The sequence below is a fragment of the Xyrauchen texanus genome, chromosome 8, assembly GCF_025860055.1.
Source record: "Xyrauchen texanus isolate HMW12.3.18 chromosome 8, RBS_HiC_50CHRs, whole genome shotgun sequence".
In the NCBI taxonomy this organism is placed as follows: Eukaryota; Metazoa; Chordata; class Actinopteri; order Cypriniformes; family Catostomidae; genus Xyrauchen; species Xyrauchen texanus.
In genome coordinates, this window is record NC_068283.1 from 35,306,070 (window position 1) to 35,322,140 (window position 16,071).

The 16,071-nt window shown below is 39.8% G+C and overlaps 1 protein-coding gene across 8 annotated transcripts in view; it reads right to left on the reverse strand.

Moving 5' to 3' along the window:
• Positions 1-16,071, reverse strand: part of LOC127648488 (microtubule-associated protein tau-like) — a 50,343-nt gene that overhangs the window by 27,747 nt on the left and 6,525 nt on the right. For all 8 annotated transcript variants that reach the window (XM_052133194.1, XM_052133195.1, XM_052133197.1 and 5 more), the window contains one exon: positions 511-696. In XM_052133194.1, the coding sequence (XP_051989154.1) occupies positions 511-679 (169 nt within the window). In that variant the 5' untranslated portion in view covers positions 680-696. The remainder of the gene's footprint in view (positions 1-510; positions 697-16,071) is intronic.

The window sequence follows — 16,071 nt, forward strand, 5'->3', positions numbered from 1 at the left end:
ACACACAATTATTATTAGCATCTCCATTCCCTACTGAAAACCGTAAGCAAGCCTAAGATGGTTTGCTGGGTCCTAGCTCGTCTCCCAGCCTGGTCAGACTTGACTGTTTGGTTTTTTGGAGAGGTTCTGACACTTGTCAGCAGGTTAGGCTGGTAGACCATCTTAAAGCACATAAGACTTATGTCTATGATTAGCCTGTTTTAAGATGGTTTAAGCAGAGTTGAAACAAATGGAAAATAGTCCCATAAATCAATTCTGCAAAACATTTAGCAATTACCTTTATGAATGAAAACGTTCACAGTTGTTTGAAACCAACACATGGCTTAGTGCTGTTACTGTCAGCATACTGTATGTCTCAGATTCCTCAGTATGAGACAAGAGACATCAGTAAGAAATACATGGACATGTGTTGCACTCAGCCCCTCTGTGCAGTGTGGGGAAAAGGGGTTTTGCAATATTTTTTCCATTATGGTAAAAAGTATGCTTATTATGACCAGTAAATTAACTAACCTTTCAGTGGACCATCCTCATATCCAATATGTGCTCCTGTCCCGTTCTTCATGTCCAGTTGATGGCCATCATTGATGGTCATGTTGGCTACACCAGATTCAATGTTGTTCCCAGAAGAGTGCTGAGAGTCACCCAACTGTCCAGAATTCATGTGGTCCTGATGGTCCATTTTGAAATTATTTCAGTCTGTACAGTCAAAACAGAAGGAAACTTAAAAATATGCATAATACGCTTTGTGTTGTAATGTGTGACTTAAGTGAACAGAACATTCATAGACTTACACCTTTAAATTTTGTTTTGCATCACTAAATCACTTTATGTAATGCATGTTGAATGATGAATGTTACCATTGAAAACAAAAGCCACGTGTTTTTTTTTTTTTGCATTTGGCAGATGCTTTTATCCAAAGCAACTTACAGTGCACTTATTACAGGGACAATCCCCCTGGAGCAACCTGGAGTTAAGTGCCTTGCTCAAGGCCCGTCTTAAGTTTGCCAATGACCATTTGGATGATCCAGAGGAGTCATGGGAGAAAGTCATGTGGTCAGATGAGACCAAAATAGAAGTTTTTGGTCATAATTCCACTAACCGTGTTTGGAGGAAGAAGAATGATGAGTACCATCCCAAGAACACCATCCCTACTGTGAAGCACCATGCTTTGGGGGTGGTAGCATCATGCTTTGGGGGTGTTTTTCTGCACATGGGACAGGGCGACTGCACTGTATTACGGAGAGGATGACCGGGGCCATGTATTGCGAGATTTTGGGGAACAACCTCCTTCCCTCAGTTAGAGCATTGAAGATGGGTCGAGGCTGGGTCTTCCAACATGACAATGACCCGAAGCACACAGCCAGGATAACCAAGGAGTGGCTCTGTAAGAAGCATATCAAGGTTCTGGCGTGGCCTAGTCAGTCTCTAGACCTAAACCCAATAGAGAATCTTTGGAGGGAGCTCAAACTCCGTGTTTCTCAGCGACAGCCCAGAAACCTGACTGATCTAGAGAAGCTCTGTGTGGAGGAGTGGGCCAAAATCCCTCCTGCAGTGTGTGCAAACCTGGTGAAAAACTACAGGAAACGTTTGACCTCTGTAATTGCAAACAAAGGCTACTGTACCAAATATTAACATTGATTTTCTCAGGTGTTCAAATACTTATTTGCAGCTGTATCATACAAATAAATAGTTAAAAAAATCATACATTGTGATTTCTGGATTTTTTTTTTAGATTATGTCTCTCACAGTGGACATGCACCTACGATGACAATTTCAGACCACTCCATGATTTCTAAGTGGGAGAACTTGCAAAATAGCAGGGTGTTCAAATACTTATTTTCCTCACTGTATATATATATATATATATATATATATATATATATATATATATATATATATATATATATATATATAGGTGTATCTCACGAAGACCACTTTGTTTTTCAAATATGTGCTTATTTGTTCTGAAAACAATGTCACAATGTAAAAGTCCTAGGATCTTAATAGTAGAATCCCCTTTCTTTATGCAAAATATGTTTGTTTTTTTCCTTTTGAATTTGAGCTGAAATGTGACCTGGGCATTTCTTGACAGGTTTTGTGAGATTTCCCCATATTGAACTCTATCATATCAGCCTTCTAAACATGCTGAATGCAACTCAAATAAAGAAGGTGGCTGTCAGACTAGCTTCTGGTTAGTGTAGTAAATCCTTTCCCCATATAATTAATATAAAGTGAGTCTATCATACCTCATTACTAGGGAGAGTCAACATTATTTATAACTGGATAGGCAGAACTTTCAGACATTTCATCTCAAGACTATCTGGGAGTTCATTACACGCGAGGAACTCCCATGTAAAATGAAATGAGCACCCATTAGAGTTGTGGACCCCTTTCTGCTTTTTTTTAGTCCACCTCTCTCTGCCATGTAGATTCTTACAGTCAGTGAAGAGCAAAAGGGCTGTCACTATGATAATTTTGATAAATCGAGTAAGCTAACGATTTTTCTGATGATTAATCGAGTAATCTAAAAAAAAGATTGCATTAAGTTGTCGAGGTGAAGTCACGTTTGGCTAAGATGCATTAATTAGCCTAAGTTTTGATATATTTTATGATTTTTGAATAACAACAACAACAAAACAATTGTGCAAACAATATCTAAAGCCAACAGACACCCAAAGCAGATATATAATATAAAAAGATTGGCTTCTTCATGTGTGCAGCCAACTTTTTAAATGCAAGATTTACTTTTTTCTTTACCTAGTTCAAAACGATCTTCCCATTTTAGTTTAGAACTCAAATATGGGAAAACACTTTCTTTTCAGAAACAATGTCAGCCCACCAATCTTGTTTATAAGTTATTTGATTAAACTAATTTATAGAGATATAAAAGCAATTTTATTTGATTATTTCTTAGTTTTTTAAACTATCACTTGCATACAAAATTGAATACAATATTCACGTGAGATAGATTTTTCCAATCTTGCTTTGAGCTGCAGCAGTTGCGCGGGGATTGTTGCGTGTGAGCTACATGCAGATTGCAAAAGCTTGTCACTCGCCAAGTACTGTGTAAAATGTCCTTAAAGTACCCGTGAAGTGCCTTTTGGCACACAGTGTTATTCGATGTGTTGACTCCTCTTTTTAAAATCGCCAAAACCAATCTAGACATTCAGTCCCAAAGCAATGTAACAATGACTGCTGTCACCACTGTTTTCTTGGCAGAAATCATAGTTTTGATAAAATGAACCATTGTTTTATAACAGTAATACTGTAGTTTCCATATATAGTAGTAACCTTGATTTTATTATAGTTTTGTAACCATGACAGTAAACATGTTAATTTAGTTGTTACTATGATTTTACTACAAATACCATGGTTAAACTATGGTTACTGTTGTAAAACCATGGTGATTTGTAGTGAGGGCAAATCTCTTGAAGAGTTTGTTACTAAATAGAATATGTTTACTTTGGATTTGGCCGTAATATTTTTTTTTTGTGAACATAACAAATTCTGAACCATACCAAAACTGTAACCTTTAAACTGTGATACAAACCAAACCGTAAGCAATTTTAACCGTTACACCCCTAACAGAGACATTGAAATATTCGGGCATAGCAATATGGCTGCGCAGTGGCTTCACTGATATGACATTATGAGCAATCCAGTTCTATATTATATCAGTGGTTCGCATTTTCATCTGTGGACTGCATCACTACTACCAGCAATTTTGTAATCGAGGAATGTTTTTTATCAAGAAATCAAATTAATTTGAGTAATTGTGACAGTGTCACGAACCCCGCTCCCTCGCTCCGCCCCCTCGAGCTTCCTCGCTCGTTTTGCTCCCTCGTGCTTCCACGCCCGTTTTGCTCGCTCGAGCTTGCACGCTCGTTTTTGCTCCTACGAGCTCACATGCTCATACACTATCTCCCCCCTCGGGCTCACATGCCCGCTCCCAATCGCCAGAACATTATGCACACCTGCACTCGTCTCAATCACCCCTTTATTCGTTACACCTGCACCGCTCGTTAGTTCCCCTATTTATATCACAGCACATTCGTTTCACACCCGTTGGTTATTGTGTTTAGTTTCCCGTATCTTTGCCCCCCGCTAGTCTCGTCTAGTTTCGTACTCCTCTAGTTTACCCCTTAGCTTGCCAGCTCCCCTTGTTCCCCTGTCTTTTGCTCCCACTAGTCCCGTCTAGTTGTGTCTGATTCCCGGCTTCGACCTCCCGCTCTCGTTGACCACTCTCTCCCGGATTTGCCCCTTTTCTCTACTTTGATTCCCCGGCTTTTGACCCTACGCTTCCTCGACGATTCTCCCTCTGGATTTTCCCCACTGTACCTTCGCCTGCTCTTTAATAAAAGCAGTGTTTACTCACATTGTGACTGTCTCGTCTTGTGTGTGTGTGTGCGGGTTACGGACAGCCCTAAAAAGGACTAGATATTACATTAAGTTATTTAATGGTAAGACTTGAAGGATTGATGACATTTGGATTTCCTTTCTCTTTAAACATACCAAGCAATGTTGTTGGTCATTTATGTGCTTTGACAAGAATGTGTGTTTCGGTATGTTTCAGTTCTTATGGTGTGTTCACATACAACATTCATGTATTTTTTTTTGCATGACGCGATGTCGTGAAAGCCAATTAGCATTGAGATTGTCTGGATGTCACTGACGTACTAACATAGTAGCAGAAGAAATCTGGAAATATGTATGAAAAAATTGTTGTAAAAAATGAGTTCTGAAAATATGCATGTCTACTTGATTCCAGCTATTGGTTGTTCTTTACTATGAACCAAGTCATAGAAGCCCTCCTCCTGTCCTTTTCCAGAAGAGAAGGGGGAATACTTGCGGGTTTGCGTTACTTGCGCGAATGCGAGTTTAAACACACATTTATAATCCAGCGGTCAAACTCACACAAGCAATGCAAGGTGAACATTTTCTTTGTATTGTATGTGAACGCACCATTAGAGTTTGTGCCAACCTACAGAAAAGACCGGTTTAGACCAGTGTAAAAATCCATGCTTGTCTAGGTTGGTTTATGGTTTGGCATTGGTCTAACTTGACCAGCCTAACCATGTTGTTCACCTGCAAAACATGTCTAGGTAGACCAGCATGGTGGAGCTGTCTGTCCATGGAAGTCTTGCTGGTTAAGCAAGCTTTAGGTTTGGACACCAGCATACCAGCATCCCATGTTGCATATACTGGTCTCATAGGCTGGTCATTTCATCATGGAAGATTAAGCCAATTCAATATACTACATGCAGTCCCAGCAGAGCTATTAGACCATCTAAACCCGAGACAAAGAAGTGTGGGATGGGAAGCTCCATCTAACTTAATGTCTTTAGTGTCATAATGGATTAGCTAGTTTTTAAATGCAAAGGTGTCATATGCTGTAAAATGACTTTCTGTTGATGACCCGTGTATATGCAATAGGATACCCAAATGTTTTGCAAGTACTCCACAGAGCAAGGTCATCTGGATGTGAGGGTCGTAATGAAAAGCATGTTGTTTTAGGCAAAAAGTGCTGTGGAGCTGAAAATAGCATTAAAGCTGCAGGGGTGAGTATTATGTTTGTCAATTGCATCATCCTCAAAGTCAGCAATGACCAGCAGGAAGGTACAGAGAAAGCTTTGGAGTTCATGCTTGTCTGGTGGCTTGAGGAGTGTGACTGAACATTTTCATCATGACCCAGGCTAGGAGCTTCAGTTCAGAGCCAAAATTGCCCATTTAGCTCTGTGACTTCATATCATTATTGCACAAATGCACTCAGGATTTGTGCAAAGGAGCACAGTTCTAGAATTTCCCAAGGGGCCTCAGTAACCTTCTTTATAAACTCTCAGAGGCTGGGGTTTCCCTTGGGCATAGATGGTGTAAATTTAAGCCTCATTCCCGCCGGCATGAGTTCTTCAGGCCCCTCATTCATTATTCAGAGTGAGCTGTGATATCAGTAAACAGAGCTCAGAAACCATCTGCACACACACACAGTCAGACCAGAACTAGATAAGCAGTGACAACCACCACTGCATCATTAAGGAATTATTCATTTACCAGAAATGTTTGTCAGAAAACAAACTGGGGAGCAACAGCTGAAATGCAAAAATAGAGGATAACACAGCTGGAAAGACCAGCATGGCTGATCAACAGTACGTATATGGTTTTTGGATGCTGGTGTGCTGGTGTCGCTACCAGCCAACAATACTTCCTTGATCAAACCAGCTTCATCTTAAAGACCATGCAGGATGACCAGCTTCAACAGCTAGGCCAATTTTTATTTGGAAATAGCATGGTTTTGCTCCACGGGCTAGCTCTAAAGGAGAACTAACCAGCAAAAATAATTAATGAGAACAAAGTTATGAAATGGGTGACAATTGCTTTAAAGTCAGCATGAAATGGTATTAGCAATTCATTTCACTTCCATAATCTGATATATTTCCAAGTGAAACAGGATATTCAAAAGAAATTTTTTTTTGAATCCTTTGGGAATTGATTGGATTGTGAAAAGTGGACCGCACATACCAGAATGGAGCCTGATGGTTGCTGGGGAGAGGTTAAAAATGACACGTATTATTGATGTCATCTAAAAAGTAAAGTTATTTCAGAGGAGGAGCATGTTATGACATTTTGATGAAAGATTATGAGGCAAACTATTTTTATTTCTTTGAAATAATATTTCTTTGTTTTTCATTCTCTCTCTCTCACTCTCTCTCTCTCTCTTTCAGTTTCTCTGTCCAGAAGCAGTTAGTATGATTTTTCTGCCTGTGTTTTGTGCCCATGCTTGAGATCAGCTGGAAGTCAGATTTGCAACTGTAGCTGTTCACAGAACTCATTGTGCTGTGCACTTGACCTGAATTAATGTGATCACTCCTGGGCAGTGCAGGGAGAATGTAATGCCACTTTAAGAACCCTCCACCATTCTGTCTGATGGTCTGATGGAGAGAGAGAGAGAGAGACATCCATGTCTCTCTCTCTCTCTCTCTCTCTTTCTTTCTCTCTCTCTTCCTCCTTTTTGTGGTAAAGGCTTGGCATGATCAGCAAGAGCAAAGCTGGGATGAAATGGATGGTAAAGGTGGTTTGATGAAGGGGTGACTAGGGAATGAAGAGGACACTTAAAAGACAACACAGGTCAACATGTGGCCGTGCTGGCTGAGGGGTTGCCCTGACTGAAGGGGGCATGGGTGAGGCAGACAACTTTAATATGATTTGGTCAGAAGCCAGGGATGGGCTACTCTCACCTCATCAATATTCAGCACACATAACTGCAGAAACCAGGGAGAGAATGAGAGGGCAAAAAAGAGAGGGTGAAAGGGAATGAAGATGGAAAAAAGGGCGGGGGAACAGTAAGGGAGTGAAAAGCAGTACACTAATGCAACAGAACAGTGCAACCCTCTAAAAGGGCTGGGAGATACATCAAATGTTCACTATATATTGGCAAAAAATATCACAATGCTTTGAATGTGCTATTTATTCAGCCATTTGAGTTTCCTAGAGACCGACTAGTTTTGTGATCTTTTCACATTTTGCGAGTATGAAAGCGATAAGAGAGAGATCTCAATATAACAGCTCTGATGGAAATTTCAGTAGCAAAAACAGTGGTAATGTCAACGTATACTTCAGTTTCCATGTGCCACGCACAGTATGTGTGACGCAAATTTCGTAATCAGCATAGTACGCAGATTAAGGGTGGGCGATATACTGGTAGACATGATACACCGATAGAAATTTGGCAACTGGTATACATTTTGGATTAACGTCTGTATTGCAGTCACACAAAACCGCCACCGCGTGCCAGAAATGTGCACCTCATTCTATTCACTTCACTTAAACGTGGTACACATTCTGTCAGAGAAATGGAAGAGGAAGATGGAGTGGCTTTATGTCAGACTGAGATAATTGAAGAAACAGAGTTTTTCAGATACTGGCTATTTTTCAGTGGTCACCCAAGGGAAATTCAATGACACTGATCTCGCATTCTGAATATGCTTCTCATCAGACACACGCAGCTGTGTTTCATGGGATTTTCGCATGCGCAACCTCTGAATGAAAGTGTGTGTGGGACCAGCAGGCTTCCAGATTGGGCGTCATAGACACTTGCGCTACTCATTTTCTCTCTATCGCGGCACAAACGTAAAAACTTTTTTTTAGCTTAAAGCACTATGGAGGGAGTCCAGGACCAAGGCAGGACAGGCTGAATACAGGAATGGACGAGGATGATGATGATGTGAGAACCCAAGTGCAGATTAATTACAAAGTGCAGTTTATCCAAACGTGAATTCAAAACAGACTTGACTTTGACAACATTACACTGACACAATACTCAACAAAGGACTAGAGAACATGAGGGCTATAAATACACAGACTAGGAAAACAAGTTAACGAGACAATGAAACATGAACCAATAACAAGACTAAACTAATAACAAGATAACCAGGCAATAACCTTATGAACCAATGACATAACAGAACTGAAAACAAGACTCATGAACACAAACCAATGAGGAGACAGGACTAATAAACATAGTGGAACAAGAGGGTCATATGACAGTAACATGACAAGGAACCAATAAGAACTAAACACATGAAAACATGACAGGAACAAGGAACTTGGTATTCAAAATAAAATACATGAACAAAAACACACGAAAACGTGACATATCCCTCCCACAAGGGGCGGCTCCAGACGGCCAAACATTAACACAAAATAGAGGTCAATAGGGAGCTGGGGGTGGGGTCCTAGAGGAGCATGGCCTGGTGAGACAGGACGTGAAGCATGGCCTGGCAAGACAGGGCGTGGAGCGTGGCCTGGCAAGACAGGGCATGGAGCAGGAGACCAGTGTGAAGCCAGTTGCCAGAGAAGTGCTTTCAGGAAGAGAGCGGGGTCTGGCGGTTTGGGTGGCAGCTCCAGGAAGGGAGCAGGGTCCAGTGGCCTGGGGGATGACCACAGGGTAGGGTCAGGAGGCCTGGAAGGAGGCCAACAGGCATGGGCAGGAGAACTGGGAGGTGACCACCGGACAGGGACAGGAGACAGAGTCCCAGGGGGTGGAGCCGTGGAAGTCTCAGGGACTGGCCACAACAGGGGAACAGTCTTGATGGCTGTGAGTACAGTCAGTGGAAAAATAACAGTCTCCATGGTCGTAAGCATGTGCAGTGACAGGGGAACGGCCTTCGTGGTAGTGAGCATGGGCAGTGACAGGGGAATGACCTCCGTGATCGTAAGCACAGGCAGAGATTGGGGAACGACTTCCATGCTCGTGAGCATGGGCAGAGACTGGGGAATTACCTCCATGGTCGTGAGCATGGGCAGAGACAGGGTAACAGTCTCCATAGTCGTGAGCATGGGCAGAGACAGGGTAACAGTCTCCATGGTCGTGAGCATGGGCAGTGACAGGGGAACAGCCTTCATGGTCATAAACATGGGCAGTGATGGGGGAACGACCTCCATGGTCTTGAGCACTGGCAGAGACTGGGGAACGACCTCCGTGGTTGTGAGCATGGGCAGTGACAGGGCAACGACCTCCGTGGTCGTGAGCACAGCTGTGGGGGAATTGAAAGGCGGAGCTGTGGTAGGCTCGAGGGGCGGAGCCATGGGAGGCTCGATGAAGGAAGACGGAGACATGGCAGGCTCAGGGGACGGAGCCGTGGCAGGCTCAGGGGTCATGGCAACTTGGCACGACGGGATAGGCATGCCGACTTGAAAAGGCAGGGCAGACGTGGTGACCTGGCAAGGCGAGGCTGCTTCACTAGGCATGGAATGCGTAGTGATTTGGCTTGACATGGCAGGTGGGACAGCATGGCATGACGAGGCAGACGTGGCTACATGGCATGAAGTATTTTAGCTTTACTCTATAACATGAGCGCTCTCTTTGTCAATCAAAGACGTGCACACTTCAGGTGCTCTCAATATCTCATCATCAGTCACTCATCCCAATTTAAATCATATTAATGTTGTTCACAATACCACTAATAATAAATATAATGGTTTCACCTTCAATAACGACACCGCGTCTTCGTGCATTTGCTTAATAATTAGTGATTTGTGTTACAACAAAACTCAAAGACCGTAAACAGAACATATATATTAATGATTTCTCACTGGAGCCGTTTTAGAGCTTGTTATGAATATATTTGTCTTGTTTTTGAATGTATCTTTGCGGTGTGTGATGCTTTCATGGTTTTTACTGGTTGTCAGTATGTCAAAATGACATTTTGATATTGACAACAGAACTATTAATAATTGTTTCATTATTGTTGAACTTGGGCCTGTCTGACATTTTTAATTACTTTTATGGAATACATTTTTTGTTGTGACTATTTAAGTCAAGCTGTTTACACCATTTAAAAGTGTATGTAAGATTTATATTCATCCATACAGAACTCAGTGGATTTGTGATTTATTTTTGTACCTGAATATTAAAGTTAAAATAAGCTATTACACCATTCTAAGTAGAAATTGATTTTATATGTGAGTTTTATAAAAATGCTAGCTGCAATAAGTTAAATGCATTAAGCTGAAGACATCTTTTAGCTACTTTGTTTACTTAGTTATTTTTGTAAACAAACAAAAAAACAGCCTGCAGCTCTATTATCTAGGCAAATTCAAGTATCGGATCGGGACTCGGTATTGGCAGATATTTAATATTTAAATATCGGGTCGGGGGCCAAAAAAGCTGATCGGGACATCCCTAGTTGTAATAGAATAATGTTCTTGCAAATTTTAAAGAGCTAGATATTAGAAATATTTTTAACTAGATTTGATAAATCCTGTCTGAAAACATCAGTTACTGTAACGTTACATACCTAAAGTACCTACTTGAACTCAGCAAGCTAGCTAGCTAACTCATATGTTTGTTTTTTATCCCAATAACAGACTAAATACTTACAGTTGAATAATGCAACACAAAAACAATTATAAGTGGATATATATAAATAGTATCAATTGTCATTTGTTTTATTTTTTTTATTAATGCCCAATAAAAATGTATCAAGCAATCAGTGTTTCAAGCAAACAGAGTGGATTCTTGCCTAAAAATGTACACTTATAAATGAAAACTTATCCAAATATATATATAAATACACGATATAAAATGTATATATTTATCCAAATATATATATATATTTGGATAAATATATACATTTTATATCGTGTTATAAAATTTGTGATATCGTGATATAAGATTTTGGTCATATCGTCCACCCCTAGCGCAGACAGTTCGGACAAAATTCAGAACGGGCTGCAGCTGCAGTTCGTTTGTAAGTTTGATTAATTTCTCTAAATCAATTCAAATTTCAATGAATCAACTCCTAATGATTCAATGATTTTTATTGTATCATCACTCAAAAATGTTCACTGTGGTCTCCACATGGCATTTTTACATGTTCCTAAATGCTTTAATGCCATAAAATAAAAATATATAAGTATTGCTGTTTAATAATATGTATTGTTATATTGATGAATATAAATGAAAATTATTGCATACAATTGTTTATTTATATAAATGTATTATTTGGTGTTGTTATTTATAACTAGCTTTTTATAGTTTTTTACTACTTGCGATATGTGGAATCTAGCCTAATTGCCAACAATGACTATTCAGTTGAAATTATGGTTCCTCAGATTACCCTTATAAAAAAAATTCCCTTTGATAGTTAATACATAAGTATCAAGATATAATTTGTTTAGCTATGTCACCCTGCCCTACCCTTTTCCTCTCAATCCCACAATAAACAGAAAACAGAGGATGCAGTGAATGATGAGGAAGACAAAATAGAAAGAGACAGAGAATGTGTGAGGGTTTTCACATAGCTGAAAGAACAAGGGAGAATAGGCAAGAAGGAGAGAGAAACAACAAAGACTAAACATGCGGGAGGAAAGAATTTCGAGAGAGAAAAAGAGATGGAGGAGGACAATGACAGAGAACACTTCAGGGAAAAAGGATGGAGGAACTTCAGGCGAGAGGAGAAAGTGGCACACACAAACACACACACAGACACACTTAGAGCCTGCAACTGTATGAAACAGCAGAATTCTAGCGGGACTTGCACTTATTCTGCTGCAACAGTGCGGTGGGCTGGCATCACATCCAGAGGACTGGGGTTTCTCTGCATTCAGCCCTGTCCTTTCTCATCAGATCATGTTTTATTTTGCCAGAGCATGCTGTGCTAAATGATCCCATGGCACGACAGATCTGAAATGAATGCTTCTTGAGGTCATGTTTGGTCCACCAACAAAACTGTATCCATGCATTAAAGAGATAGTTCACCCCAAAATTGTAATTGTCATAATTTTCTCATTCTCATTTTGTTCCAAACCTGTATGACTTTCCTTCTTCCATTGAACATAAAGAAATGTTAGCAGAAAATTAGTTTGCCTCAGTCACCATTCACTTTCATTGCATAATTTTTGCATAATGCCATTTGGGTTTGGCCTGCCAATAGGATGACCTATCCCATTAAACATAGGTCATAGATAAACATCAGTGAGCACTTTAAAACAAGGTAAATCATGAACTGATCCAGTAATGCATGTTAAACCTGACCCTGTGTAACCTGTCAGTGGTCATGGTGTGATTTGAAGATCTGGTGTCTTTCCGCTAAACTGACCCTGGCCGACTTCTGCTTATTCAAATGGAAAAATGACAATCTGGCAAATGCTTGGCTTCTCCACGCACCCCAGATACCAGGATGTAGGGGTTTCTCTAAGTGTGTCAATACTTGACATGATAATCCATACCTCATGTAATCACCACAACGATGAACATGCCCATGGAATGGAATCGTCTTGCTTGATGCTGGTGTCCCCAACAGGCTTCTTAACCAACGACATCCTTGGTCAAATATCTTCACCACAATAAAACTTTCTAGTCAACCACTAATCAATTTTTGCTGATGAACAGCATGTCTATAATGATCTAGATCTAGAGAGGCACTAATCCACAGAAATCAGCCAGGACCAACATGGAAATTCATGCTGGTCTGAGCTGGTGTTTTCACCCAAGTATCTGAGTTAAATAGACGTGATCTGCCAATAATATTATTTGCAATCAAAACCCTCCAAAATACTGTATGTTATTTCAATGTCCTGTCCTGGCAGTAAACATTTAACTCTTTGCAGGGACAGAAAATGAGGCAATTGTCCTGCTGGCCAACACAATAAGAGAAAACTGTGAAGAAACTGCATATAATGACAGAACCAGGCTGATACACTAAGAGGAGAAATCAATGGAGCAGTCGGACAAGTCGGTACACATACTGTATGAACACCATTATGCTTCCAAAACTTTACTTGCTATCACATCAACCATTCTAGCCAGCCAATCTAATTACATTTCCAAACTAAAAAACAAAAAAATAAAAAGGCCAAACATGGAAGAACTCCAGAACCCCCCCAACCCCCAACAATAGTTAAATGTTTTTTGCTTAACTTCAAATCAGTTTTACCCTCAGTTTACTATTTTATTGCATCAGAAGCTGAGGAAGTGATGTACTGTAGATGTTTTCCCATTGACCTTTTGCATCACATAAAAAATTATTTAACTTTACTCTTCCTTGTTTTTCATCCATCCATGGAATTTAAGGATGTTTGACATTAATGTTGTCTCCTCATCCATCCAAAAATGTACGTTACTAGAGTTCACCATGATACCTCTTCCTTGTTTGTGTTGCATTTGACTTGGGGGTTAATTACACGCCTCGCATCACCTCTGTTTTTGGCATTGCACACAACGGTGTGGTCACTTTTGGTCAGAATAATGTGTATGCATGCCGGTAGTTGAGCTATATCACTTGTCTTCTTAGTCTGTTACTCTGATTTAGCAAAAACCAGACTGGTATAATTTCAGTCAGACTAAAGTGCTTTCATGACATGTTTTAGTCAGACTGAAATTGAACTTTTAAAGTGCATCTAAACATACTGACTGAGAGAGATGCTGACCTATGTAGAGTAAAATAGTTAATGTTCCTTAATAAAGTAGAATAGTATACATAAGTGTCTGGAACCCTGGATAATCCTGTTAGCCACTTGTGGCTTCAGAGTCATTATTTATAATCCATCCATTTACAATCTTCCATTTACCAGTCTATGTTCTTTGGCTTGTCCACCTTCCAAGCCACTAATACATTGAGGCAGTTGACCCATGCCAGGGTCTCCATGGACTTCCAATCACTTCCTGATGGATAAGATTTAAGTCCTGTCCTATGTCTTATTCTAGCTAAACTATATATCTTGTTTTATTCTGAAATGCATCATGCTTTAAATGTAAGATGGGTTGTGGACAATATCCTGCACTTAGGTCGACAGAAAAGTATTAGCTATTTTAGAGCAAAGAAGAAAATATGTAAGGACTTTATTTTGAGGCCACAACAAAAAATGCCATTGTGCTTTGGACTGGTGATATATTAATGTCTCTTTAAATCTGTTGTGCCATCGGAAAATTAGCAGTTGTGTTCAGGCTAAAAGACAGGCAGATTTACTAAGATTTAGTCTAGGCTTGTCTATTACTTTGTAAAACTCAAAACCCAGCCAGAATGTTTGAGCTTCGATCCACTTACTACCCTACTTTACTTTGTTGTATCTGAGTGGTCATTGCTCTATAACTTATACACAGCTTATTTAATATCTGTCCCCTATTACATACATAATATACCTTATAATATACCTTAACTGCTCTGAGGTTAAATGGTTAGTTCACCCAAAATGAAAAATCTCTCATCATTTACTCACCAGCATACTATCCTTGGTGTGTATATGACATTTTTCATTTCAGCAGAACACATTTGAAGAACATATTTAAAATATCTCAGCTCAGTAGGTCCCTAAAATGCAAGTGGATTGTGATCTAACTTTTGAAGCTCCAAAAACAACAGACAGTCAGCATAAATGTCATCCCTACGACTACAAGGGTTAAATGAATGTCTTCTAAAGTGATACAATCACTTTTAGTGCGAAAAAGATCAATATTTACGTACTTTTTAAATATAAATCAACTTCCTACTGAAGGCCTGTCTTTGGATAATAAAATGGTCAAGACACTCTAAACAACCTAATTTAAAGCAAAAGTGTCATGGGTCAGAAAGGCCCCTCAGCCTGACCTTCTGAACTTCCACACAGAGTTAAAGCAGACTTTTCCTTGAAAGGTTTCCAAAAGACCATCAGATTTGCATGACTCGAATACTAAGACATTTCATCTTAATCCAGGAACATTTTACAAAGTCACAGTACTTTACCGATTTAGCCTTCTAAAATGTACAAAATGCATTTAAATCCACGATTTATACAAGACCTTGCCTTGTTAGGTAATTCAGATTTTTTTTTTACTGTGGTAACTTGTATAACTGACAAATTAATGATTATAGCCTGATGTACCTCTTTAAAATGTGTGTAATGTTTTATCCATGTGGTATAACCAAGGAATTAACCAGTATGATTTGTAACAAGGGATTTTCATGTTTTGTTACCTACATGTACAAATATTAATGAAAGAATGTCAAATTTGGTAAGCAAATGCTTGCTTAGTTACATGGAGGAAGCTGATGACAATGAATATCATGTCTCTTGTACCATTCTCAACATATAAATGTTCATGATTAAATATGTACTATTTTTCAGCAGGAGATTTGTAAGAATCTGAAAAAAGGACCATAAATCAAATGTTGGAAAAGACAGCCCAGTTGACCATGTGACTCTGAAAAGTCACTTCTGATTGGCACAGGACACCTTTGGGGATGTGGCCAATTTCAGTTCAAATGTTTCCATACAGGAAGAACATCCCTCTCTTCTCTTCTTTCTTCATGCACTTCATCTTCTGATCATCTGTCTGCTCAGACTTCGCTCTGACTCTTCCCTCGTGGTCTTCTCTGGATCTCGTCATAACCCAATACATGCCATGTGAGGTCCAAGAAAACTTGGGACTCGACATCCCAAGAAAGCTTGTCACTCTCTACGGTTCACACACCCATGAAAAGGCCTTGCTTCAAAGCCAACCTCATCATTCATACAGATAATATCTCCGATCTTACAGAGGTCCAAAACATCGACAGAACTTTCGACCAAGAACCAAGCAACCCAAAGAATGCAAGG